The 25459-nt window shown below is 60.5% G+C and overlaps 3 protein-coding genes across 8 annotated transcripts; all 3 read right to left on the bottom strand.

The window, feature by feature from the left end:
* Positions 1-79: 79 nt before the first annotated feature.
* ABCG4 (ATP binding cassette subfamily G member 4) lies at positions 80-13047 on the bottom strand. 2 transcript variants are annotated; one of them, XM_064732248.1, is made up of 15 exons: positions 12660-13047; positions 11003-11240; positions 8545-8662; positions 8335-8467; positions 8014-8064; positions 7741-7886; positions 7368-7491; positions 7088-7202; positions 6825-6958; positions 6653-6751; positions 6372-6540; positions 5764-5864; positions 4883-5041; positions 4648-4766; positions 80-4566 (listed from the first exon to the last, which is right to left on the bottom strand). In XM_064732248.1, exons 2-15 carry the CDS (start codon positions 11229-11231, stop codon positions 4341-4343), a joined length of 1923 nt encoding a protein of 640 aa, XP_064588318.1. In that variant the 5' UTR covers positions 11232-11240; positions 12660-13047; the 3' UTR covers positions 80-4340. The 2 variants fall into 2 exon arrangements, with proteins under 2 accessions (XP_064588318.1, XP_064588319.1); XM_064732249.1 differs by lacking the exon at positions 12660-13047 and adding an exon at positions 12453-12574.
* Positions 13048-13439: 392 nt separating this feature from the next.
* LOC135457555 (CUB and sushi domain-containing protein 3-like) lies at positions 13440-17644 on the bottom strand. 5 transcript variants are annotated; one of them, XM_064732254.1, is made up of 5 exons: positions 16767-17644; positions 16228-16362; positions 15838-16005; positions 15340-15543; positions 13440-15243 (listed from the first exon to the last, which is right to left on the bottom strand). In XM_064732254.1, the coding sequence occupies exons 1-5, from the start codon at positions 16831-16833 to the stop codon at positions 15230-15232; spliced, it is 588 nt and encodes a 195-aa protein (XP_064588324.1). In that variant the 5' UTR covers positions 16834-17644; the 3' UTR covers positions 13440-15229. The 5 variants fall into 5 exon arrangements, with proteins under 5 accessions (XP_064588324.1, XP_064588322.1, XP_064588323.1 ...); XM_064732252.1 differs by having other exon boundaries at positions 13440-15543; XM_064732253.1 differs by having other exon boundaries at positions 13440-15543; positions 16228-16359.
* Positions 17645-17740: 96 nt separating this feature from the next.
* Positions 17741-24703, bottom strand: HINFP (histone H4 transcription factor). Its single transcript, XM_064732250.1, has 9 exons — positions 24429-24703; positions 23740-23966; positions 21897-22008; positions 21011-21163; positions 20425-20502; positions 20154-20274; positions 19917-20055; positions 19679-19803; positions 17741-19143 (listed from the first exon to the last, which is right to left on the bottom strand). Exons 1-9 carry the CDS (start codon positions 24595-24597, stop codon positions 18630-18632), a joined length of 1638 nt encoding a protein of 545 aa, XP_064588320.1. The 5' UTR covers positions 24598-24703; the 3' UTR covers positions 17741-18629.
* Positions 24704-25459: the final 756 nt, after the last annotated feature.

Here is a 25459-nt window from a genome sequence, read left to right as displayed (position 1 = left end):
ATTTATTTACATCCCAAATTCAATGCTCCCCATCACCCGTGTGCCCCCGAGGCTCTCAGGAAAGGAGACACGCAGGCAGTACACTATAAATATAAGTTTTATTGATGTGTGAAACCCAACAAGTACAGCTGGCATCTCGGAAACACCGACACAAAGCAGAGCATCTCCTCCTGCCCAACAGCTCCCGGCACCCTCTGGGCGAGCAGCAAGCTGGCACCTGGCACCCCGGCCCTGCGGGGCACTTACCTGCGTGTGCAGCCCAGCCTGGAGAGCCCAGGGCCTCACTCCACCCTGCCTGGTTCCTGCCAGGCTGCAGCTGTGGGCAGCAGTGCCCTGCTCCTGCCTCACAGCCGCCTCCCAGCAGGGCAGAACCACCTGGGCAAATGCCCCCGGAGCAGCTGGCACAACAGAGCTGTGCCAGGAGACTGCCTCGGCCTCTGAGCTGGTACCTGCCCCTTATTTTGGTAGGAAGGTAGCTCACACCTGTGGTTGTGTGGAAATGTGAGTTTCAATGCCTGCACTTCTCTGTGTGGTGCCCCCCTGGATCACACGTGCCCCACATTGTCCAGCCTGGTGCCCTGACACAGCAAAAGCTGGAAAATCACAGGGCCCAGCATGGCAGGGACACACACAGAGAGCCCAGGGCAGGGGGACAGGACAAACGGTGTCCACACACACACAGTGAGAAGGAAACACTGTTTTATTGCCTGATTTGGGAGAAGCCCCATCCCCTCCCTGTTCTAGCCCAGCCTCCCCTCCAGCAGACCCCAGCCAGGTGATGAAGCGTTTGCTCTTCTTGTGCGTGTGACAGAGGTGGCCTGGACATGCATGGAGGTGAGTGGCCATGCCCTGCCTGCCTGCCTGCCATCAGAGCCCCCGTGAGAGGCAGAGCCTGCCACAGCCATGGGCCGAAGGGGCTGCAGCAGTTTGTGGTGGCTTGAGGCTCAGCTGGCGTTCCCAGGGAGCCAGAGCCACAGCTTGAACCCCACCCTATCCACCCAAAGTGCATCACAAGGGAGGGCAGGGGCAGGAGAGGAGCTGTGGGGGAAGAAGCCTGCTCTCCTCCATCACGCTCCTCCTGATTATCCGGACGCGTTCCCTTGTGGCGTTCCTGCAGCCAGGAGCACCCACAGCTCTGCTCCCTGCTCTGATAAAGTGCATCCTTGCTGCTTCCCTCAGGGTCCCCTGGAGCAGGACGGCTGCACCCCATCCCTCTGCCATGCCTGGGCAGAGAAAACCCCAGGAACAGGGCAGGGAGCACCCAGGCAATGAACCCGGGGTGCTCAGCCCAGCCCCGCCAGCCTGGGGGCTCAGTGCAAACGCGCTTCTCCTCCTCGCCTTTCCCTGCACCTTCCACACCTCCGGGGCTGTCCTTGAACACAGGGAAAGCACAGTGACACCTTGGCTCAGCTCCTCAGGCAGCACTGAGGGTGCCTTTGCCCTGTGCCCCATCCCTCACCCATCAGCCCCTTCATACCCACACATTCACTTGTGTCCTGCTGCCCCGGGCTCTGCCCCATCACCCTCAGTCCCCTTACCCTGCTTGGGGACAGCCATCCTGCAGCTCCAGGCTTTGTCCTGGCCCTCTGCCCCGCAGTGGCCATGTACCTGATGGGCACAGGGGGCACAGGCTGTGCTGAGCCCTCCTGGACACCCCAGGGTGCTGCCCCAGCCCAGGCAGGCTGGGCCCAGCAGCGGGAACCACCTGCCCTGGCAGTGCCTGTTCCGTGGGGTTTCACTGCAAACTGCAGAGCCTGCTCAGCAAAGCCTTCCATGGGCGTGGGGGACACGGCCAGTGGCTGTCCCTGGTGCCTGCTGGTGGCCCCTTTGCTCCAACACCAGTCCTCCTTGTCCTGGTGCTCCTGGGACAGTGGTGGCCCTGGCTGTGATGGCACAGGGCTGTCCAGGTGTGCTGGGTGCTGGGGACAGCACTGGGGACAGCAGCACCCCCAGGGTGCAGAAGACAGGACCCACCAGGAGAGCCCCAAATGCCAGGGGGGAAGCAGGAGCTGTGCAGAGCTGCCCCACGGACACCTCCTGCATGTCAGGATCCACCCAGGGAAAAGCCTCAGCCCAGCAGAGCAGGGACTGGTCCCAGCCCACCAAGAGCAGGACAGAAGCCAGGCATCATCCCACCAGCTCCAGGGACAAGGAGATGGACAAGGGTGACAGCCCCACAGCCCCAGCTCCCTGCCCACCTGTGCACCTTGTGACAGAGCACAGGGACTGTCCCCCACCCCTCCGTGTCCCTGTGGCTGCGGCTGGCAGCCCTGCAGCTGGCGCAGCTCCACTGCAGAGCACAGCACTGCAGGAAGGCCCAGCAGCAGAGGGGAATTTTGTGAGGGACAGTGAAAAGTCAGAGAGCAGCCCCTGGGGATAACCCCAAGCTCAGCGTGGAAGGGGCAGCAGGGTGGGTGCTGCTTCCAGGAGAGCCCCGTGGCCAAACATTCCTCGATGCCCTCCAGGCAGGGGAAGCTCAGCCTTGCTGAGTGCCAGCATCAGTGCCAGGCCAGCCAGACTCTGCTGTGCAGCCCCAGCCCGAGCCAGCAAAGCCAAAGATCGTTCCCCAGGACTCTGCTGGAACCTGGCGTCTGCCCTGCCATCCCTGGCTGCTCAGAGTGCCAGGAGCAGGATCCCCTGAACCAGGGCCAGCCTGCCAGGGTGGGGCAGGGCTCTGCCTCCCCCACGTCCACGCTTGCCAAAATCCTGCAGGTTCCCATGTCTGTGGGTGCAGCCTGGTGCCAGCAGTGCCAGCCCACAGAGCTGTGCTGGGCAGGGGAGCAGGGTGCTGTGTTCCCAGCAGTGCCAGCATGCCCACAGAGCTGTGCTGGGCAGGGGAGCAGGGTGCTGTGTTCCCAGCAGTGCCAGCATGCCCATGGAGCTGTGCTGTGTTCCCAGCAGTGCCAGCATGCCCACGGAGCTGGGCAGGGCAGGGGAGCAGGGTGCTGTGTTCCCAGCACAGCAGCACCTGCAGATGGCCCTGGTTCAGCAGCTCTGGGCTCAGCTCAGTTCCTCTGGAGAGCCAGCACGGTGCTGAATTGCCTTCCCTCTCTCTGCAAGGTGTGCGAGTTTGGAGCAGCCACCAGAGCCACCAAAGGGACCTTCTGGTACCATCACTAAGTGCAAAGGCCTTCCCAGTGTCTGTGCCACCTGCTGCAAACAAACCAGCCTGGCATCTCACCTGGTTTCCAGTGCAGGCACTGCTCTGCAGAGGGACCCCCTGTGCCCAGTGTCACCCTGGGGGCTGGCACTGTGCCAGGCTGGGTGTCCTTGGTGTCCCCTCCTGCAGTCGGTGCTGAGCGAGGCTCGTGTGCTGAGGCAGCCCCGGGGGAGCTGGGGCACAGAGGCTGCAGGGAAGGGCTCAGGGCCAGCTCTGCTCCTGCAGCACAGCCTCCAGCGGTGACACAGCTGAGCCCAGCCCTGTTTTCCGTCCTCCTGGCACGGGCAGGCTGTGGGAACGGGCAGGTTCTGTGAAATCCTCCTTGCTCCGTGCAAGGGACCAGTCACTTCTCTCCATGGTGGCTAAATTGCTTCAGATCCTCCTGTCTCAGACCCCAGAAACAACAGGGACTGAATGTGAGACTCCCTAAGGTCTGAGAACACTGTCCTGCTCCCACAGACTCTGCTTTGGAGATCCCATCTCTGAGGATGATGTCCCAGCAGAGGTCTGAGACAGAGCCCCAAGTTCTTCTCTGCCTGTTTGCTCCCTTTGCTGTAGATGCAGTGGGGCTTGTGGGGGAAAAAAATAAAGAAAAAGGAACAAAAAGAAGGAGGATTTGCACAGAAATAAAAGGGGGATGCAGCAATCTCTGTGGCTACAGCAACAGGAAACTCTAAAGCCTTGTGCAGCTCCACCGTGGCATCTTTGGGCTCCTCTCAGCACTGACTCCCACGCTGCTGGCCAGGACGAGGAACGGCACCATGAGCTGCACCTCCAGCTCTGCAGCTCCCTCCTGCCAGCCCAGCCCAGCCCAGCCCCAGCCGCTGCTCCCCCTGCATGGACCAGGCTCCTCCCAGCCGTGCTGGGCACAAACACCTGGGCTGGGCTGTCCCTGCTGTCCCCAGGGACACCAAGAGGGAAGCCAAGCTCTGTCAGTCCTGGGGGAGGACAGTGGCACATGCCAGGGCTGTACAAAACGTTTTGCAATGAAGAGTGTGTGTGTGGAAAGGTTAAAACAGTTCCGAGATGTCTCAAAACCCTTCTCGACTGAGCCAGGCCTGGCTGGCACCTCCCAGTGCCTCCACCACGGTCTGGGACCTGCAGGAGCACCGTGTCCATCTGCAGAACATCTCTCACAGCAGGCCAGGCCCGGGAACGGCACCGGGGCCCCACGGCCCCCTTATCTCTCAGATTTGACCTTGTACCTGAGCACCAGGTAAGCCAGGAGCCGCAGGATGACGAAGAAGATGCCCAGGATGAGGAAGTCCAGGTAGAGCTTGGCCTCCTCCACGTCCAGCTCCTGCAGGATCTTGATGGGCTTTTGGAAAGGGCAGAAGTCCTCGAGGCACTCCAGGTCCTCGCGCTCCATGGCGTAGATGGTGAGGATGACCCCCTCGAAGCCATACCTGGGGCAGAGCACACCTGAGGGTCACCAGGGGCACAGGGGAGCCCAGGACAGGGAGCTCTGGCCAGAGCTGGGGCCCCACCTGACGTAGGAGACGTAGGAGCTCCACTGCAGGTAGGTGGGGATGGTCTTGAAGCTGACGAAGAAGCCCGAGAAGAGCAGCACGGGGATGGCAGTGACAGGTCCCACAAAGGTGGCCACCTGGGGAACACAGGCCACTGGGTGTCACATCCCTGGCCACCCACGGGCAGCACTTCACCCCAAACCATCACAGGGACCCTTGCAACTCTCCACGGAAGAGGCAAAGCCTGCCAGACCTGCAGGGAAGTGGAAGCAGCTCCGATGAGCAGCCCGAGGGACTGGGCCACCAGGGCGGTGGCGGTGGCCAGGGCGGAGAAGAGCAGGAAGCGCGTGGCCTCGGGGGGCTGGCCCGTCATCCAGTACACGATGCTGCAGTAGGCGATGGGGCAGATCACCTGCAGGGGACAGACAGACAGCCCTGCTGGGCCCCACGGCCATGCCCACCCCAGAGACATCACCCTGCTGGGCCCCATGGCCATCCCCACCCCACTGATCCCAGAGACACAGCCCTGCTGGGCCCCATGGCCATCCCCACCCCACTGATCCCACAGACACCACACCCTGCTGGGCCCCATGGCCATCCCCACCCCAGAGACATCACACCCTGCTGTGCCCCATGGCCATGCCCACCCCACTGACCCCACAGACACCACCCATCACCATCCCCACCCCACTGACCCCACAGACACACCCTGCTGGGCCCCATGGCCATCCCCACCCCACTGACCCCAGAGACACCACCACAGCCATCCCCACCCCAGAAACATCACCCTGCTGTGCCCCATGGCCATCCCCATCCCATTGAACCCATAGACACACAGCCCTGCTGGGCCCCATGGCCATCCCCACCCCACAGACATCACACCCTGCTGGGCCCCATGGCCATCCCCACCCCACTGACCCCACAGACATCACCCACGGCCTTCTCCACCCCACCAACCCCATAGACGCACAGTCCTGCTGGGCCATCCTCACCCCACTGACCCCACAGACACCACCCACAGCCATCCTCACCCCACTGACCCCACAGACACAGCCTGGGGCACTGGGCACGGCCTGGCCGTGCCAAGGGTGGCACAGCAGCACCAGGGTGGTGCCCAAAGGCACCAAAGCTCACCTGGAAGGGCACGTCTGCCATGGTCTTTGCCAGGTAATAGGCTTTGAGGCTGTACCAGTAGTTGAGGTGCTCCCTCAGGAACACAGTCATCTCCTGGGGGACTGCAGGGACACAGGGGGTGAGCAGCCAGAAATTCCCTGCCTGCCCTGGGGGGCTCCAGCCCCTCTGACACCCGCCCTGCAGGTGGGGTGCACCAGGTAACCTCCACCTGCATCATGAGAGGGTGCCCAAACCTTCCTTGGGGGGAAGAAATATCAGTGGCTGATACGGGGAACTTCCACGTGGAAAAGTCAGCTTGGGTGGGGCTTTTTACAGATTTACACACATTTTCAAAGATTAAAAAAATAAAATATTAAAATTCCAGCACTATGCTTTGAGCCACCAGGGGTCAAATAACCAGATTATAGCTAAATAAAGGGCAAAACTGCAATACAGGCAAACAGAAGGCTTTCCCCTGTTTAAATTTTTCTCTCCTCTCTTACTTTTCAATCCCTTTGGAATTTGGCCAATCCCTCTGGCTCCCCACACCCTGCCCAGCACACCCACAGCGCCACACAGCTGGAGCACCCCTGGGAGCAGGGGGGATTTGGGGGCAGGGAGCTCCTTACAGGTGAGGATGGTGGGCATGAGGGCAGCGAACATGAGGAAGAGCATGGAGAAGAAGAGGAAGCCGGTGTTGTTGAAGACCTTGCCCGCGTCGTTGCCGATGTGCAGGTAGAGCAGCCCGATGAGCACCCCGATGCAGATGTGGGACATGAACCGCAGGTGGGTCAGCACCTGTGGGCACAGGGGGGCTCAGCACCCCAAAAACACCCCAAGGGAGCAGAGGACAGCCCGTGGAGCTCCCTGGTGCTGCCAGCCCCCAAAGAGCCCAGCCCTGAGCCCTCACCGTGTCCCGCAGGATGCAGATGAAGGTTCTCTTGAAGAGGATGCAGAACTGAGTTGTGGCGCTGGTGGCGAACGTGTGGCTCTCGATGTGATCCACGTCCTGCAGGAGCACAGGGACGTGGGTCAGCTTCTCACCACTGCTGGCACAGGCGGCTCCTCTGAGCCCCACTCACCGTCCCACACGTGGGGCATGAATCTGCCTTGTCAGGGCTGCTCTTCTTCTCGGCCATGGTGCACATCCCGTTCTGGACAGCGCGGAACAGGACGGGGTTGAGGTCCCCGTACTCCCCTGAGGCCACCTCGATGACTGTGGAGGGGGACAGGACCCCTGAGAGGTGCTGAGCCCCCAGCACCCAGCAGGAAGGGCACGGGCAGCTCCCTTGGGCATCCTGGGAGGTTTGGGCACGGGGTTTGGAGCTGGGGTGGGGGCACTCACTGAAGTCAGCGGGGTTGTGGTACGTGGGGCAGTGGAGGCCGAGGCCCTTCAGGTAGGGGATGAGGTTGGTCACGACACCCTTGAAGATGCACTGGCCCTGGCTCAGGATGTAGAGCTGCAAGAGAAAGGCAGGATGTGGCAGGTGCAGGGCAGCCAGGGCACTGCCACCCCCTCCTGACACAGGCCAGCCTTGCCACACAAACCCAGCACAAATGGCCGCAGCCCACCCCTCCCGTGGCCTCTCTCCTTGGGGCCAGAGGGAGCCTGTGCCGGGCCAGACCTTGTCGAACATCTCGAAGAGCTTGGCGCTGGGCTGGTGGATGGTGCAGATGATGGTGCGCCCGCCCTGAGCCAGGGAGCGCATCAGGGACACCACCTGGAAGCAGGAGGCACTGTCCAGCCCGCTGTGGCCACGCAGGAGGGGTGGAGAGGAGAGAGAGACAGCAGAGAGAGAAGGGGAGAGTTGAGAGAGGGACAAGAACATCCTAAAGATGCCCCACTTGTGGGCACCCTCCCCTCAGATCCATGCAGAGCAGCACCAGCCCCAGGGGCACAGTCCCACCCCGAGCTCAGGTGGGCACCAGAGGGCACTGGCCAGGCCAGCAGGGGCAGCCCAGCCGGGCAGGCAGGGCTGGGAGCCCCTGTGGGCTCACCTGGTGGGCTCATCGAAGAACATGACGGGCGGGTTGTTGACCAGCTCCAGGGCGATGGCCAGGCGCTTGCGCTGCCCCCCGGACAGGGAGCTGGTGCGGGTGTAGGAGCACTCCAGCAGCCCCAGGGCCGTCAGGATCTCGTTCACCTGTCACACAGCCAAGGGTTTGCACGGGCTTTCATCCCCCTCCCTTCACCCCTGCCATCCCCTGCTCCCCTTGTCCCCATCCTGGGGAGAGCTGAGGGGGTCTGGGCCCACCCTCCCCAGCCCTTACCAGCTCCTTCTTCACCTCCTGCTTCTCACTCAGCTTCAGGTTGGCAGAGACCTGCAGGGAGAGCATGGCCAGGGAGACAGGACTGTCAGATGTAGAGAACACAGCTGGCTGCACCATGATCCCACCCCTGACTCTCAGCATGAAGGGAGCACAGACAGCAGGATTTTGTTCCTGCATCCCAGAACCTTGGAAACACCCAGTGCTGGTGTGGGGTCAGTGCCCACAAGGAGCCAGCCCACAGCATGTCCCCAGAGGATGTCCCTCAGCCCACAGGATGTCCCCAGAGGATGTCCCTCACCTCAGGATGTCCCCAGAGCTCACCATCATGGCCTCGAGCACGGTGAGGTGTGGCAGCAGCATGTCATCCTGCATGATGTAGCAGGACATCTTGCGGAAGGTGCGCAGGTCCCGCGGCCGCCCGTTCACCAGGATCTGCCCCTTCATGCCAGTCTCCCTGCAGGAGGGAGCGCAGGGGAGGGGGATGCAGCACAGCCCTGCACCCCCAGCCCCTCTGGGACCCCCCAGACCCACCTGTAGCCAGCCAGGATGTTCATGAGTGTGGATTTCCCAGCTCCCGAGGGGCCCATGATCCCAATGAGCTCCCGCTGGCAGAATTTCCCCGACAGGCATTTCAGGAGAGTCTTGTACCCTGCAGGGGGAGAGCAGCAGGGGTTTGGCACTGCCAGCCCAGCTCCTGGGGCACCTCAGGACCCCCGTGTGCCACGGAGGAGCTGTGTGTGCCCCATCAGCACCCCCAGGGCTTTGGCCACTGCAGCTGCCACCTCCAGCACGATCCCTGCCCCTGGTCCTTGGCTGATCCCGCTGATTCCCGGCGCTGAAGAAGCTCCTGACCTGGATCACAGCAAAGAGCAGGGAAATCCCCGGGTCAGGGCACTGAGCTGCTGAGGGAGATTACCAGGCTGCTCCTGGGTTTGTCTTCAGACGCTGATCCCCAAGGCCAGGGGCAGGGCCAGGCGGAGCAGGGCAGCGGGGGGCAGGCAGAATTCCCGATCCGGCTGCTGCCTTCATTGGCATTCACGCTGTGGCACCCGGCAGCAGCCGCTGCTAATCAGACCTGGAATTATCTCTGCTTTAAACGCGGCTGATTAGCATTTTCTGGCAGAAGGAACACGATGTGTCGGGAGCAAGGAACAAGCACAGCCTCGGGCTCTCAGGAGCCGCCCCTGAAATGGAGCCCTGGCTGGACAGGAATTGGGTTTGGGGGGTGATAACCCCATGGACCGAGCCTGAGCATCCCTCTAGCGGAACTGTGTCCCCTCTGTGCCCCACGGGGACAGCGCTGTGGGGCAAGGGCAGCAAACCCAAGCTGGGATAAGCCCAGGGACAGAGCAGTGACAGCCCCACCTCTCTGGGGAGCCCTGCGGTTTGTCCATCCCCAGGGAAGCGCATCCACCCCGTTCCTCCTTTGAGCCCCTCGGGGTCAGGACCCCCGGGCAGGAGGGGGTCCCGCGGGCAGGGGAGGGCAGGGGGGCTGCGCAGGGTGGGCAGGGGCGAGCAGGGCCAGCAGCCCCCCCCGGCAGCTCGCACGGCTCCGCACCGCGCATGCTGCTCACGTCGGCGCCACTGCAGCTTGCGCAGCGGTTACTCACGTTCATTGACTGCCAGTAACCTCCTGCTCGGCACAGCGGGCCAGCGGGGCTGGGGGATGTGGGCAAAGCCACCGAGACCCCCCGAGAGCCCCGCCAGCCTCGTCTGAACGGGGGGAACGGGAGGGAGAAAAGCCCCCCACGCACCGCCACCCCAGGGACCCCCGGACCCCCGGGCTGGCTCCCACCTGGCCCAGCTGCCCGAGCCTTCCCCCCTCCCTCCCTCCGCGCAGGCCCTGGCCCGCTGGCAAGGAGCCGGTTCCTCCTGGGCGCTAGAGCACAACCCGCCCTGGCTGTGCCATGGATCCTTCTGGGGTGCTTCCTCAGCATCCCGGGCAAACAGGGAGGCACCATCCCGGCAGATGTCAGGGATGCTCCCAGGGTGGTTCAGCGCCTCGGATTCCCGAGCTTTGCACAGCCTGGGGATGAGGCAGAGCCCCACCGGGCACTCCTGGCTGCCAGAGCCCCTCACCGAGCCCTGTGACCTCCCTGCTCGTCCCCTCCTGCCTTCAGCTCCTGCAGATCAGCTCACCCTCCATCTTATCGGGCTGCCTGATTGGCATCCCATTAACTGAAAGCGCTAATTAAAGCAGACTGCCACCCACCAGCCGCCATCTGCCTCCCCTCTCCCCTCCCTGAGCTCCCGGCCAGAGTCACACAGGGAAGGGGCCCCGGCTCACAGGGAGAGGAAATCCCCCACAAACCACAGCCCACACCTTCTCCTGGCCAGGCTGGGAGCTGGGGTGTCCTGCTGCATCCCACACAGACACCATGCCCCAAACAGCAGTACTGGGGAAACCCATCCCATCCATTACACCCCAAACAGCAGTGCTGGGAAACCCCATCATACCCCAAACAGCAGTGCTGGGGTAACCCCATCCTATCCATCACACCCCAAAACAAGAGTGTTGGGGAACCCCATCCTATCCATCATACCCCAAACAGCAGTGCTGGGGAACCTATCCCATCCATTATATCCCAAAACAGCAGTGCTGGGGTGTCTCATCCCATCCCATCCAATCCCATCCATCATACCCTAAAACAACAGTGCTGGGGAGCTCCATCCCACTCATCATACCCCAAACAGCAGTGCTGGGGTCTCTCACCCCATCCCATCCCATCCCATCCCATCCCATCCCATCCCATCCCATCCCAGGGTGTCTGCCCAGGCCAGAGGTTTCCCTGGAATTCTTTCTGCCTTCCCCTGGCATTGCCCAGCACAGATTTCCCCCCCTCCCAAAGCACCCAGAACAAACACCCGGGCACAGAGAGCCCCTGGCACGGGGAGCAGGGTGAGGTCATGGCGTGCACAACAAGAACGGGCTGGGAGAGCCCCGCGGGTCCCCTCCCCTCCCTGTCCTTCCCCAGCCGCCAGCTCCTACCTCTCTTCCTCCACCAGGACCCCTCCCGCACGGAGTAGGACAGGTCGATGAACTCGATGTTGACAGCCGAGCGCTTGGGGAGGTGGGAGAACCTCTGCGCCTCCGTGATGTGGTTCTCCACCTTCTTCAGGTGCGTGGTGAGCAGCGGCGCGTCGGGAGGGCCGGCGTGGCACACCGTGTCCTCCAGGGCGATGGAGACGCAGGCGGGATCCATGCCCTTCTCCGCCATCCTGCCGCTCTGTGGGGAGCGCACGGGGCTCGGCTGCTCTGCCAGGCACTGCAGGGACCGGCCCACAGCGAGTCCTGTCCCCGCTGCTCCTGCTGCCTCCGCCGTCCCCTCCGCCCAGCTGGGGCCGGCACCCACATCTGGCGGCGAGGATGGAGCGGCCGAGCCTGCGCCCAGGGCTCGGAGCAGCGGGGTTTGGTTCAGCTCCACAGTCAATAACTGATGCACCTCCTGCAGCTCGGTCCGGCTCTGCTGCGGGGGCTGCTCAGCTCCCCCAGCCCTGGGGGCCCTGCCCCGGTGCCGTTTGTCCGCTGGGTGCAGGATGGGAGGGGGGGAGCTGATGTCCTGCCCTGTGCCTGGGGTCCCCAAGGACTCGCCGGGAACCAGCCCTGCCCTGGCCTTGGGGAACACAGGTATGAAACCCTAAACAAGCTGATGATTCCAGCTGGTTTCCTGGACAAAGCACGCCGTGCTCCTGGGGCAGAACTGTCCTGGGTGCATCAGACCCTCAGACACTGCCTGGGGTCCCCCTGGGTTTGCTGGGAGAGCCTGAACACAACAGGGAGGGGGCTCTGCTGGTGCCATTCCTTCTCTGTCTTCCTCGACTCATCGTTTCACCTTCCGGGCTCGTTCAGCACAGCCTCAGCTGCCAGGCCAGCACCGAGCCGGGGCCATGACGCTGATCCAGCTGCCCCAGCGCTGCCGTGCCCGCAGTGCTCCACAGCCGGCTGCAGCACGGCCGGGCCCCGCTGGGCTCGGGGCTCTGCGGTGCCGGGGATGCTGAGCGGGCAGGGCGGGGAGCGCGGCTCTGCGAGGCTGCCGGGGGCTCGGGGATCCCCCCAGGAGCAGCAAAAGGAGCTCGGGCTGTGCCGGAGGGGCCGTGCCCTGCACCCAGCTCGCCTCCCAGCCTGAGGTCCCACCGCCGCCTCGCTAACCTACATTGGGCTGCGGGATGCGGGCAGCGCTCGCTGCGGCTGCAGCGCTCACAGCGGCCCCTGCGAGGGGCGCCGGCAGCTGCGGGAGATCCCCCAGCCCAGCCCAGCCCAGCCCAGCCCTGCTGCAGGCAGACCCCGCTCAGGGCTGCAATGAAGCCAGCCCAGCCCCGGGAAGGAGCGGTGGGGGTTCCCATCCCGAGGGTCCCCTCCCGGCATCGGCGGGGTGCAGGAACGGGGGGTTCGGGGGTGCTGCTGGGGGGCAGCGGGCTCGGAGCGCCCTCGGGCTCACCTTGACTCCTCCGGCTGGGCGTTCGCGGAGCGCTAAATCCCGCAAGCGGCTCTCGGCGGCTTAGCCCAGCCCCGAGGCGCGGGGTGGGGACGGGAAGGCTTTGCCCGAGGATGCTCTTCCTTCATCCGCGCTCCCCGCCGGCCCCCTCCATCCCCAGCCCCAGCCCCCCCGGGCCCGGCTCCGCTGCCGGCTCTCCCGCAGGCTCACCTGGCAGGGTGCGGGGCGGCGGCTCCGCTCCCGCAGCGCCCCCGCCTCGCCTCCTCCGCAGACAAAGGGGCGCTGCCCGGGGGGCCCGGCCGGGCTCGGTTCCACCCGGTTCCGCTCGGTTCGGTTCGGTTGCGGCGCTCAGCGGCGGGAGCCGGGCTGGGCGCTGCCCCCGCGGGTGCCCGGCCCGGGTCTCCTCCCCATCCCTCCGCGGGGCGGGGTGGGCAGGGCGGGCGGGGGGCGCTCCGGCCCCGCAGTGTCCAGCAGGAGCCCCGCAGTGTCCAGCGGCCCCCGGGCCGGGCTGCTCGGGGCTCCCCTCTCTCCCAGCCCAGTGGCCGCTGCTGCCGGGCGGGGAGCAGGATGGATGGATGGATGGATGGATGGGCTCTGCCCGGGCGGGCAGCGCTGCCAGGCAGCGAAAAAATCCTCTTAAAGGGACCGGCCCTATTTCCTCTCGCCGCCTGCCAGCAGGCCCTGAGCATCCCTGAGCACACGGGCGGGTTTGGCAGCGCTGCCTCTGCACCCTCCAGCACCCCAGGGCCCGCATCGGGGCACAGCCCCCGCAGCCCAAACCCCCCCGAGGGAGCCCCACACACCCCAAAGCTGCTCCTGCCCCCCAGACCCCTGTGCAGACCCCCCAGCATGGGCACAGTGGGCAGTCAGGGCTGCCATGGCTTGGGACAGCCAGGGGGGTGACAATTGGTCACAAAGGGGGTGGCAGGGGTTGTCCCTCCGGGGTTTTACCCCCAGCACCCCCTCCCTGGTGCAGCTCGTCCTGCAGGATCCCCCTGCACCTCCCCAGCACCACGCCTGGCTCCCTCCTCGCTGTTACTCACACCTCGCACCCACCACAGCACTTAAACACCAGAGACATATGGAAATGAGTGGCACCAGCAAGAGTATTAATTAAAAAACCATCTGTTGAGCCAAGGAGAGCTTTCCCCACCCCCTGCCAGCTTAGGGCTGGGCCAGAGCTCAGGGCAGGATCCAGGCAGAGACTGGGGAGGGCACGAGGAGCAATCCATGGAGCCGAGCTCCTCATGGAGGTCTTAAGTCATCTTGTTCTGGAGCAAAAGGCACCTGGGGCTCACCCGGTTCTCTCTGTACCCAGCTGCCTCCCAGCCCTGGGGCACTCCCTGTGTGCAGGTGCCAGCTCAGGCCTGCTCTGAGCAGTGCCACAGCCTTTCCTCCCTTCAGGGAATGGCCTGGGAACGAAATCCCTAAATCCCTAGCCCCTAAACCCCTTTCTGCTCAGCTGGGCCCAAGCTGGTGGCCATGAAGCACCCAGCAGCTGTAGGGAGTCATTTCAAGGTGGGAGGAAGCAGGGATGGAGCCCAGTGCCATGGGGACCTTCACATCCCTCTAATCCCCAGCTGGGACCTTCCTAAAGTGGCCTTGTCCACAGCCGTGTCCCCACCCAGGACAGTGGCAGGGGGAGCCTGTCCTGGTTCTGTCATCTGTGTTCAGGGCTGCAGGGACAGAGCAGGCAGCAGAACCTCTTTGCATGACAGGAGAACCTGTGGGATTCCCTGTAAATATATTTTTAATGACCCAGGGCTGGTCCTCCAGCACCCTCAGCAGTGCCATCACTTGTGCTCCAGACCACCCTCTCCTTCCCTGGGGAATAAAACTGCTTCCATCGAGGAGCCAGAGATGTCCCCAAGGGGCACAGAGCTGCTCCTGGCTGCAGCCACATCTCCCCCTTTGTGGCCCCAAGCTGCTGCGAGGAGAAGCCCCTGCAGGGAGGGGCTCTCAGGGCAGGACCACAGAGCCCCTGGCAGGAGCAGCACCAGCAGCCATGCAGCAGCCTGTAGGGAAGGTTTTCCACCTGGGAGATGAGACCTTTCCCATCTCTGCACTCCCAGGGAGGCTGCAGGGCAGCTTGGTTCCTCAGCAGTGGGTGCTGCAGCCCTGGCCAGGCTGCTCTGTCCCTGCCATGGGGACAGGAGGCAGATGCCACACTGGCCAGGCTGCTCTGTCCCTGCCATGGGGACAGGAGGCAGATGCCACACTGGCCAGGCTGCTCTGTCCCTGCCATGGGGACAGGAGGCAGATGCCACACTGGCCAGGCTGCTCTGTCCCCGCCATGGGGACAGGAGGCAGATGCCACACTGGCCAGGCTGCTCTGTCCCCACCATGGGGACAGGAGGCAGATGCCACACTCCTGCTGGCCCCAGCAAGCTCAGAGGGCAGCTCCAGCTCCCAGTTTAGGGCCTGGAATCTCCTGACACAGAGAAATCCCAACCTGCAGCACTGAAGGACAGGTATTTTGCACCAGGCACAGGTCCAGGTGCTGCCTCACCCCTAAGAGGGGCTTTGAGCCCCCTCTGGGAAGCAGCCAGGGAAATGGGTGATGGCACCCCCAGATCCCAGCACCTGCTGCTCCCAGAGCATCCCCTGGCCAGTCTGGCATGAGCCATCCTGCAAGAGTGAGTCCAGAACATCTCAGATGACATCCTCAGGACAGACAGAGCTTGTGGAAGGAGCACAATGGAGACACTGGTGAAAGGGAAGGAGAACCCAGGGTTGAAGCCTCCCTCAGCACAGCGGTGTCAGCCCCGGCTGGCCCAGCTCTACCTGGAAGAACCTGAGGAGAGCAAAGACAGGATTTTGAGCTGTTTGCAGCTCCCATCTCCCAGTGCCAGCCTTCCCCTCGCACCGGGCAGTGCCACCCAGGGCTCACCGCAGGGCACGTGGCAGTCGCACTCGCAGATGTCGCAGCGCTGGAACCAGCGGGGCCAGCCCGACAGCTTGGTGACACAGCCCGAGATTTTGATGCAGCCGCGGCTGGGGGAGGCTCCCAGGTGCTCCTGGCTGCCGCACGACGAGGAGCACCGGCCCGTGAGGTCCCGCTCGCTGATCTGGATGCGGCCCCGCAGGCAGATCCCTGGGGGGCAGAGCCCATCATGGGGGGCTCACCTGGGGCGGGGAGGGTTCGGGGCCGGGCCTGCAGCCCTGGTACCCCCGGGATACTCACGGAGGGGTCACCTGGACCCCACCGGGGTTTTGAAGGTTCGGGGCCGGCCTGCAGCCCAGGTACCCCCCGGGGTTAGGAGGGTTCGGGGCCGGGCCTGCAGCCCTGGTACCCCCGGGATACTTGCGGAGGGCTCACCTGGACCCCACCGGGGTTTTGAAGGTTTGGGGCCGTGCCTGCAGCCCTGGTACCCCCCGGGATACTCACGGAGGCAGGAGGGCTTGGGGCTCCATCGCCCGTCGGACTGGCAGGCGCTGGCGGGGTCCCCCAGCAGCACGAAGCCGGGCCGGCAGCTGTAGCGCACCACGGAGCCCACCCACCAGTCATTGCCGTGAACCACCGAGTTAAAATCCGCCTCGGGCCGCCCGCAGTTCACTGAGGACAGGGATGGAGCCAGGGTGGCAGCCTGGGCAGGGGCCTAGGGGTCCCCAGGGCTGGGAGGGGACAGGGGCTGTGCCCTGCTGGCCACGGGACAGCCCCAGGGCTGAGCGTGCCCCAGGCTGTGTCCCCGCGCGGCCCAGGCTGCTGGAGGCGCTCACACTTTGTGTAAGTGTGGCACAAAGCCCTGCAGCATCCCCAGGGATCCCCTGGCTTTACCTCTGCAGAAGGATTTGTAGCCCAGCCAGCAGCAGCTGCCGTTCCCACACTGGCTCCTCTTCAGCTCCTTGTGCCGCCCCTTGCAGCCCCCCAGGCAGATGGGGGCCGTGCCAGACCAGTACGTGTCCAGGTCTCCTGGGGCCATTGGGGCAAGGACACCACTGCCAGCCCTGCCCAGCCCTCCTGGGGCCATTGGGGCAAGGACACCACTGCCAGCCCTGCCCAGCCCTCCTGGGGCCATTGGGGCAAGGACACCACTGCCAGCCCTGCCCAGCCCTCCTGGGGCCACCGGGGCAAGGACACCGCTGCCAGCCCTGCCCAGCCCTCCTGGGGCCACTGGGGCAAGGACACCACTGCCAGCCCTGCCCAGCCCTCAGAGCCCCACAGGGCGGTGCTGGAGCCCACAACAGCCACCCCAGCCCTCCCCAAGCCCTGCTGTGAGTGCAGCCACTCAGCGCCCACGTCCCCTGTGCCAAGGCTTGCTCTTGCTCCTTACTGGCACCCCATAAACCTTTCCCTCATGCCCAAGCCCCCGTTACCTTCTGGCTCCTGGCAGGAGGTGAGCGTGGCCAGCACGGCGAGGAAGAGGAGGCCCAGTGCCATCATCTGCCTCCTCCCCTCGCCCCTCCAAGCCCAGAGCCCTCTGTGCTCGCCCAGGAGAAAGTGAATTTGGTTTGCACACACCCCCCAGGCCCGGGGATGCTGCAGGACAGGGGGAGGGAGGAGACATTGCCTTTAATGCCAATCCTCTCCCCAGCAGATAATCCCTGGCAGCTGAGCCTGCCCGAGGTGGTGTTTAAAGGGACACTCCAGCAGCAGCCCCAAGGCAGCAGCAGCAGCACAGCCCAGCCTGGGGAGCTGCAAACAGGGCCAGGCTGGAGTGCTGCGAGTGCAAACCTGGCACGGGGCCCGTCTGTCCTTCCCTCGAGGGCAGCTGAGCCCAAGGCAGGGCCCAGGCTGGGCAAGGCAAGTGCCCAGGGCAGGGATGCTGTGCCCCCAGCAGTGTGTGCTCCCAGGGACAGCTCCTGCCTCTCCCCAGAGGCGCTGGGATCCAGGGGTTTCCCCCAAAATCCAGAAATTCCAGCAGCTTTTGCTCAGCTGCTTGAGAGGGAGCAATGGGGGAAAGTCAGTGCCCAGCCAAGAGCAGCACTGTGTCCCCCTGGGCACATCACCTCCACACACAGGGCAGGGAGGGCACTCCAGGGACCCCAAATTCACACTGTCCTGGTCCAGCCACTCAACAAAGGACGAGCTGGCTCTGCCCCCAGGCCCAGGATACTCCCTGTATTCAAACAAACCCTGGGGAGGCACCAAAACTCAGCCCCACAGCAGGAACAGAGTGCCAGAGCTAAACCCAGCCCTGCAGTGCCACCTCTGGGGAGCAGCACACTGCAGTGCCAGCTGCACAGTGCCAGGAGAGCCTGGCAGCTCCTCAGTGCCCACCTCCCACCCTGCACCACCCCACAGCACGGCTGCCAGGGCTGGGGCTGAGCAGAGAAACACCAGACACTGCTGGGCCTGGCAGCCTGATGTTTATTTGCCTTGCCAAAGCACACCCTGCCCAAGCAGGAGCCCAAACCCCAATGTGGGGAGGACACCCAGGGGATGCCAAAAGCAGCAAGAAGCTCCCAATGTCCCAGTGCTGCCCTGGCCTCCTCCCAGAGCCAAGGGCTGGTTCTGGGATCAGGGAGGCAAACACCACCAGCAGCAGCAGGTGAGACAGGAAATGTGTGCAGGAAGTGCTGATGAAGGCATGAAACCCCTGGAGAAGGCATGGATGGGGCAGGACAGGCCTGCCAAGGGCCACACATGTTCCCAGGGAAGAGGCTTCAGCACCAGAGTGTGCTCCACACACCATCCTGCCCGGGGAACAGGCTCAGAAGGGCACAGCTGGTGAGCACTCCACCCTGCCAAACCTCCCAGAAGGGTGGGAGAACCCTGACAGGCTGCAATCCCCAAAAGGAGGAGGCAGACAGCTCCTTCCAGCTCAGATCACTTGGTTCACACCTGGGGGATATGTCCCTCCCCTCTCCCCATGCTGACCAGAACCAGCAGCACATCCCAGGAGGCTGAAACTGTGCTGCAGAGGGGCAGCCCCTCACAGCATCTGGATGCCCAGCAGCCCCTCACAGCATCTGGATGATGCCCAGCAGCCCCTCACAGCATCTGGATGATGCCCAGCAGCCCCTCAGAGGATCTGGATGATGCCCAGCAGCCCCTCACAGCATCTGGATCAAGCCCAGCAGCCCCTCAGAGGATCTGGATGCCCAGCAGCCCCTCAGAGGATGTGGATGATGCCCAGCAGCCCCTCAGAGGATCTGGATGATGCCCAGCAGCCCCTCAGAGGATGTGGATGATGCCCAGCAGCCCCTCAGAGGATCTGGATGATGCCCAGCAGCCCCTCAGAGGATGTGGATGCCCAGCTCCTCAGCTGTTTTCTGCAGCCTGTCCATGACGTTCTCCTCCAGCTCCAGGGCTGCTGGGCCCTGCTGCTCCGAGGCTGTGCTGGCCAGCACGTAATAGACAGTCTCACTCTGGCCCTGCTCGTTGGTCCTGCTCACCACACGGATGATGGGGCTGCTGCTGCTGCTGGCTCCTTGCTCTGAGGAGGAGGAGGAGGAGGAGGCAGCTGCTGGGAAGGGGCTGGGCCGTGCTGGCTCAGGGCTGGGAGCAGAGCACAGGGCAGGGGGCACAGGCAGCTCAGATGTGCTGTTCTCTGCCGGGGCAGGGTTTGCTGGAGGCTCCAGAAGGATGCCCTGCAGGCTGCCCTCGCCCTCAGGCAGCACCATGCACTCGCTGGAGCCATCCAGAGCCTCCCCACGCTTCTCCCTGTCCTTGAGCAGCTGCTCTGTGAGCTCCACGCTCTCGTAGCGCACCAGCTGCAGCCTCATGTAGCCGTCCTCGTGCTCCCTGTACCTGGGCACAGACAGGAGGGGTCAGCCTGGCACGTTCCCCTTCCCAGGAGATGGGCAACAGCCAGGGAAAGGGCACAACAGCCAAGGTTCAATCCCTGTGCTACACAGATGGCGTTTCAGCCTCTAGTCCCAAAGGCAAACCCATGTGGCAGCTTCTGAGCTCTGGGCCAGGCTCAATGCCCTCCCCAGCCCCCTCCTTCCACTCTGCTTCACTGGGACCATTTCAAGTCCATCCTCTTCCCCTCCCAGCTTTCAGGCTCTGGAAACCCTCTGGAGTTTCCTACAGGGGGTGCAGCAGAGGTTTCTGTCCCAGGACTGATCTCTCTAGAGGGGGACACCCTGCCAAGCTCAGAAATGTCCCAGCAGAGGGAGCAGTGATGGCAGCACTGCCCTGGAGCTGCCAGCCAGCTCTGCTCAGATCCCACTGAACATTTCCTGCCCTCCCAGCCACTGGGAAAGGGTCCTGAACAATTTACAGAGCCCAGGCACTGCCAGCACCACGCAGGATGCACTGAGGAGCTGAAGGTGAGCAGTACCTGAAGCGAGGATGTCCTGAGGGCCATTTGAACTGGTGCTTCTTCCTGAGGTGCACAGTGAGGTTGTTCCCCCGTGTGAAGCACTTGTCACACACGTGGCACTTGTACCTGGGCTCGGAGTCACCCTGAGGGACACAGAGCCATGTCAGCACCCGCAGGTGCAGGGAAGGAGACAGAAAGCTCTCAGAGAAGACTGACAGGGGCATCACAAGCAATGCAAGCTCTGCTGCCTTCCCACCTCGTGGACCTTCCTGTAGTGCAGTTTGATGGAGCAGAGGGAGCGAGCAGAGAAGCTGCAGGCCTCGAACTCGCAGCGATACGCCGGCTCCTTGCTGTGCGTGTCCAGGTGCTTCCGCAGGTCAATGAGGTTCTTGCAGCTGGAAGCACAAGGTGAGGGAACAGAGCTGCAGCACACACACACACACACACAGAGGCCTCAGGGGGGTCTGGGGAGGGGGCCAGCCCTGGCCCTCACCTGTAGTCACAGTAGTCACACTTGAAGGGGCGCTCCTCGCTGTGGCGGAAGCGGATGTGGTTGCGCAGCGAGGAGGGCAGCGGGCAGGTCATGTCACACAGGGGGCACTTGTAGTGGTTCACTGGGCCAAAACCGGGGAGAAATGTCAGCCCAGAGCAGGGCAGGGCAGAGCACACAGCCCAGGGGCTGAGCTGGGAGCAGGGCCCCTCACTCACTCACTCACTCACTCACTCACTCACTCACTCACTCACTCACTCACTCACTCACTCACCGTGGTTCCTCATGTGGTCGCGGAGCAGCCTCTCGGTGGCAAACCTCTTGGAGCAGTGGGAGCACTGAAACCTCTGCTCTGCACCAGAGGGCACAGGGGGCATCAGGGCAGGGAGAACAGCACAGGGAGCAGTGAGGAGAGGGGTTCCCGAGGGCTGCAATCCCTGGTGGGCAGCCCTGGGTCCCCACAGGAGGAACAGCCTCCATCCTGCCTCTGCCAGGAGACACTTCCCAGGGGACACAGACTAAAGGTGGGCCGGGGGAGGTTCAGGTGGCATTTCAGGAGGAATTTCTTCAGGGAAAGGATGGTCAGATGCTGGAGGGGAGTGCCAGGCTCTGCCCCTGCCCCTTTGAGGCCCTGCCCACTCACTGCTGCTGCCCAGGGGGGTGGGAGAGTCCCTCCCCTCACGGCTGGCTCACACAGTGAGGATCAATCCCAGAGGTCTCTTCCCATCCCAGCGATTCTGGGGCTGCCATCACTCAGCAGCCAAGCACACCCTGCCCTCGGCTCACAGGGTTTAGGCACCTCCAGCAAGCCCACCAGCCCAGGGCAGCCCTCCCAGGCCCCTCCCTGCCCCAGGGCTTACGCTCCAGGGCGGTCTGGCGGCGGATGTGGTCGAAGAACTTGGTGTTGTTGGCAAACATGCCCCCGCAGGTGGGACAGGCCACCACCTTCTCCTGCGTGTGGCTGCGCAGGTGCTCCCGCAGCTTGCAGCGGCCCTTGAAGCTGCACTTGCAGTCTGGGGAGGGACAGCACAGCTGAGAGCCCTCCCAAGGGACACAGCCTCGCTCAACAGCAGCTTCCCCATCCTGTTTGGGCCAGCAAGGCTCCAAAATCCCCACAGAGCAGGGTGAGATCAGCACAGTGAGATCACAAGTGGTTCTACCCCAGTACAACCAGTGTGGCCCCTCCAAGCAGTTCGGGCAATTGCAAATACAAGAAATTAATGAAAAAAGTCAAAGTAAAAGAAATCAGCTGTAGCCTTTTCTTCAAGGTACTGATTACACATAAATAGGAAGTTCTGAGCACTCAACTGGATTCCCTGAGGGAACTTCTGCAGGAATCTTTCATGGTCAAAACCATGGAATTTGAAAATCTATTTTTGAAGGCCAAGGGGCTTTTTGAAACCCTGTTTGCCACCCAGCCCAAAGCTCTCTCACCAGTGTAGTACTGGTTCTACCACAGTACAACCAGTGTGGCCCCCCAAGCAGTTAAAGCAATTGCTCAAACATGGGAGAAATTAAGGAAAAAAAAATCAAAATAAATCAGCTGAAGCCTTTTCTCCAAGGTAGTGATTACACATGAATAGGAAGTTCTGTACTGAACACTCAACTGAGGGAAATATTTCTGCAGGAATATTTCACGGAATTTGAAAACCTATTTTTGAAGGCCAAGGAGCTCTCTGAAACCTGTTCCCATGTTTGCCACCCAGCCCAAAGCTGTGAGGAGAGGCCCTGGGGGCTCCCACAAACCTTTCCAGCCACAGAGCAGCACGTGGTTCTCCTTCCCCGCTGCCTTGTACTCGGAGCAGAAGCTGTGATCCTCCACGTGCCGGTAGAACCACTCGGGGTTGTCAAACGACCTCTGAGGGGACAAGACCACACAGGGCAGGGTGAGAGACCAGAACATACTCAGATGCTCCCACAGAGCTCCAGACAGAGCCTGCAGCTGAGCAGCTGAGCAGCAGAGATGATATTTTTGCTGTGACAAGGGGAGAGAATGATGCATCTGACTCCACCTTATCAGAAGGCTAATTAATGACTTTATTATACTGTCTTATTCTATATTGTATTGCACTATGTTACATTACAGCTAAACTGCACTGAATCTCGTGAGTGTCAGCCCACAGTCCTGACACACACACACACCCTGACAGGCCAAGGAACCAAAACACCATCACTGTGGGTAAACAATCTCCATATTGCATTCTGCTTTGGCACAAACACAGGCACAGCAAATGAGATAAGAGTTGTGTTTCCTTTCTCTGAGGTTCAGAGAATGTGAAACCCAGGAATATTCTTGGGAAGAACCATGCCTTGCTTTTCTCTGTGAAGAGAAATGTGGTAGCATGTCACGGTCACATTTTCTGAAAAATCCCTTTGCCAGGCTTTCTTCTCCAGGGAAGCTGAGAAGCCTCAGAGAAAAATGAAAACAATAATTATCTGATTGCTTTTCCTGTGTTTGGCTGCTTTGGAATGTGGTCTGGAGATTTTTTTATCCAACTGGTCATTGATTGGCCATTAAGTAAAAATAATTAACATGAAACCAATCACGGCCAGCTGTGTCAGACTCTGAGGAGTCAGTCATGAATTTTTATTATTCATTCTTATTAAGGCTTCTGTCTGTATCCTTTACCTTTTTTTAGTATAGTTTTAGTATAGCATATAAATAATATATATATAATATATATAATGTAACATAATGTAATGTAATATAATACCATGTAATATACAATGTAATGTAATGCAATACAATGTAATGTAATGTAATACAATGTAATGTAATATAATACAATATATCAGCCTTCTGAGAACATGGAGTCAGTCACAAATTTTTATTATTCATTCTTGTTAAGGCTTCTGTCTGTATCCTTTCTCTTTCTTTAGTATAGTTTTAGTATAGCATAATATAATGTAATGCAATGTAATAGAATGTAACATAATGTAATATAATGTAACATAATGTAATTAACATAATATATGTGTAATATAATGTAATGTAATAATGTATAATCATGTATATATAATAATGTATACATACATATTAATACATATATTTATGCATATATAAATATATAAAAATGTATATTATATAAAAATTAATGTAGATTATCAATATATAAATACATATTGATATATAATTAATATATAATATTAATTATAGATTATATAATTATATGTTAATTATATGTTAATTATATGTTAATTATATGTTAATTATATGTTAATTATATGCTAATTATATGTCAATTATATGTTAATTATATGTTAATTATATTCTAATTATATGTTAATTATATGTTAATTATATGCTAATTATATGTTAATATATATTAGTATATTATGGATATATAATGTATAACGTGATATTATATATTATAATATATAATAATGTATAATATAATGTAATATAATGTAATATAATGCAATGTAATGTAATATAATTAATATAATGCAATGTAATGTAATATCATATAAGATAATACCATGAGTATAATACAATAACACATCAGCCCCTGAGCACATGGAGCGAGACTCCCTCCTGTCCCAGCCCTTCCTGGGCTTGCCCACAGCGCCCCCATCCCCCGGCCCTCACCTCGCAGTACTCCCAGAGGCACAGGAAGCTCTCCTGGATCTCGGGGATGATGTTGTGGCTCTGGAAGTCCAGCTGGCAGTGGCTGAGCTCTGCCTGGCCCTGCAGGGCCCTCAGCCCCCACTGCTTCAGCTTGGTGTGGTAGCAGTGGAAGTAAACGTGGCGCACCAGCTCGGCCGAGCTCGCCGGGGAGCAGAAACCACAGTCCTGCCACAGGCACGTGTACTCCTCTGCAACGGATGGACAGACAGACAGACAGACAGCTCCAGGGAGCAGCAACCACAGTCCTGCCACAGGCACGTGTACTCCTCTGCAACGGACAGACAGCTGCTCTGGAACAAACAGACAGACAGACAGACTGCTGCTCTGGAACTCAGGCAAACAACTGCTCTGGAACACAGACAGACAGCTCCTGTGCAACTCAAACTGCTCCTGGGGAACACAGACCGACAGACAGGTCTTCTAGAACAGACACACAGCTGCTCTGGAACCCAGACCGCTCCTCTGCCCCACACAAGCACAGCCCGAAGGTCTCTCTAAGCAAACCTGCTCCTCAAGTCCCTTCACTGTCCCAGTCCTTGTCCTGCTGTTCCCTGCGAGCACAGCCCGACCTCCCTGGCTGTCCCCTCCCGTCAGGGGCTCCTGCAGAGCCACAAGGGCCCCCCTGAGCCTCCCTTTCCCCAGGGCCTCACCCAGCGGGTCCATGTCGGCGCTGGGCCCGCCGGAGCCGGGCAGGTGCTGCTGCAGGTGCTGCGCCACATGCGCGCAGAACTCCTCCATGCCCGAGGCCACGAAGGAGCACTGCTGCCACTCGCACTGCAGCACCACGGCCGCCTTACCGCCCGCACGGCCGGGCGCCATGGCCGGGCTGCTGCGGGGCCGCCCGGGGCTGCCGACCCCGCCCGGAACCGGCGCCGAGCCCGGCGGGAGCCGCGGGCTGCGCAGAGAGCGGCGCCGCCACCCCGGCCCGCCTCGGCCCCGCGGGGGGCCCTGCAACGCGACGCACCGCGAGCGCCCGCCCGCCAATCAGCGCGCAGGAACCCGCTGACTGTGAGCGGTGGCCGAAAGGCCCCGCCGGGAAGCAGCGCTGTGGCACAAAGGTTCCGAGGCTGTTTACGGCCGTGGGTAATGGCAGTGTGGAAACGCCAATCGCTTGTTTTTAAAATTTAAAAACTTTAATACTAACAAAATAGCTATAAAAATAATAATATAATTAGAGTAATAAAAATTTGGACAATTTGGATTAGGACAATATGAGACATTAAGAACAAAGAGTTACAGACAGTCCGGGTACCTTTTCTGGGCAAAATAAGCCTGAAAAAGGACCCACATTAACAGAGGATTAACCCTTAAAAGCAACAGCCTGTTGCATATTCATCCAGCTCATCCATGCTGCATAAATTCCATTCAAACACAGGATTCTGGCTGGGCAGTGGCTCCTTCCTCTGAATCCTGACGGCGTCACTAAGCCTGAGCGAGGCAGGAAGAAGTTTGTTTCTTCTGATAAGGGAGCAATAAATTTGCTCCCTTATCAGAATAAGTTAATAATAAATTAATGAATTAATAAATTAATAAAATAATTCCCTTTTTCTCTGAAAGATTCAGTTGTCCTGTGGCTGCTATCTCACAGTAAGTCCTTCTTTAAAAAGGGTATCTTACCTAGCATCGTTTCTATTTTAACATTTTGTTATAACCTAAAACTATATTTAACACACTACTTAAG

Source organism: Zonotrichia leucophrys, chromosome 24 (genome assembly GCF_028769735.1).
Source record: "Zonotrichia leucophrys gambelii isolate GWCS_2022_RI chromosome 24, RI_Zleu_2.0, whole genome shotgun sequence".
NCBI lineage: Eukaryota > Metazoa > Chordata > Aves > Passeriformes > Passerellidae > Zonotrichia > Zonotrichia leucophrys.
The sequence above is the reverse complement of the archived record's forward strand: the minus strand, read 5'-3'. Positions and strand labels throughout refer to the sequence as shown.

What these genes read in the sequence shown, in the direction of transcription:
- ABCG4 (XM_064732248.1), bottom strand. Translation starts at nt 11,231, where the DNA reads ATGGCGGAGAAGGGCATGGATCCCGCCTGCGTCTCCATCGCCCTGGAG. An exon ending in CCACAACCCCGCTGACTTCA is followed by an intron (nt 6,959 to 7,087) that starts GTGAGTGCCCCC and finishes CCCCCTCCACAG; the next exon opens with TCATCGAGGTGGCCTCAGGG. An exon ending in CTGCTTCCACTTCCCTGCAG is followed by an intron (nt 4,767 to 4,882) that starts GTCTGGCAGGCT and finishes TGTGTTCCCCAG; the next exon opens with GTGGCCACCTTTGTGGGACC.
- HINFP (XM_064732250.1), bottom strand. Translation starts at nt 24,597, where the DNA reads ATGGCGCCCGGCCGTGCGGGCGGTAAGGCGGCCGTGGTGCTGCAGTGC. An exon ending in CGCCGACATGGACCCGCTGG is followed by an intron (nt 23,967 to 24,428) that starts GTGAGGCCCTGG and finishes CATCCGTTGCAG; the next exon opens with AGGAGTACACGTGCCTGTGG. An exon ending in GCTGCTCTGTGGCTGGAAAG is followed by an intron (nt 21,164 to 21,896) that starts GTTTGTGGGAGC and finishes GTCCCTCCCCAG; the next exon opens with ACTGCAAGTGCAGCTTCAAG.
- LOC135457555 (XM_064732252.1), bottom strand. Translation starts at nt 16,833, where the DNA reads ATGATGGCACTGGGCCTCCTCTTCCTCGCCGTGCTGGCCACGCTCACC. An exon ending in CTCCTGCCAGGAGCCAGAAG is followed by an intron (nt 16,363 to 16,766) that starts GTAACGGGGGCT and finishes CAATGGCCCCAG; the next exon opens with GAGACCTGGACACGTACTGG. An exon ending in CCCCAAGCCCTCCTGCCTCC is followed by an intron (nt 15,544 to 15,837) that starts GTGAGTATCCCG and finishes TCTGCCCCCCAG; the next exon opens with GGATCTGCCTGCGGGGCCGC.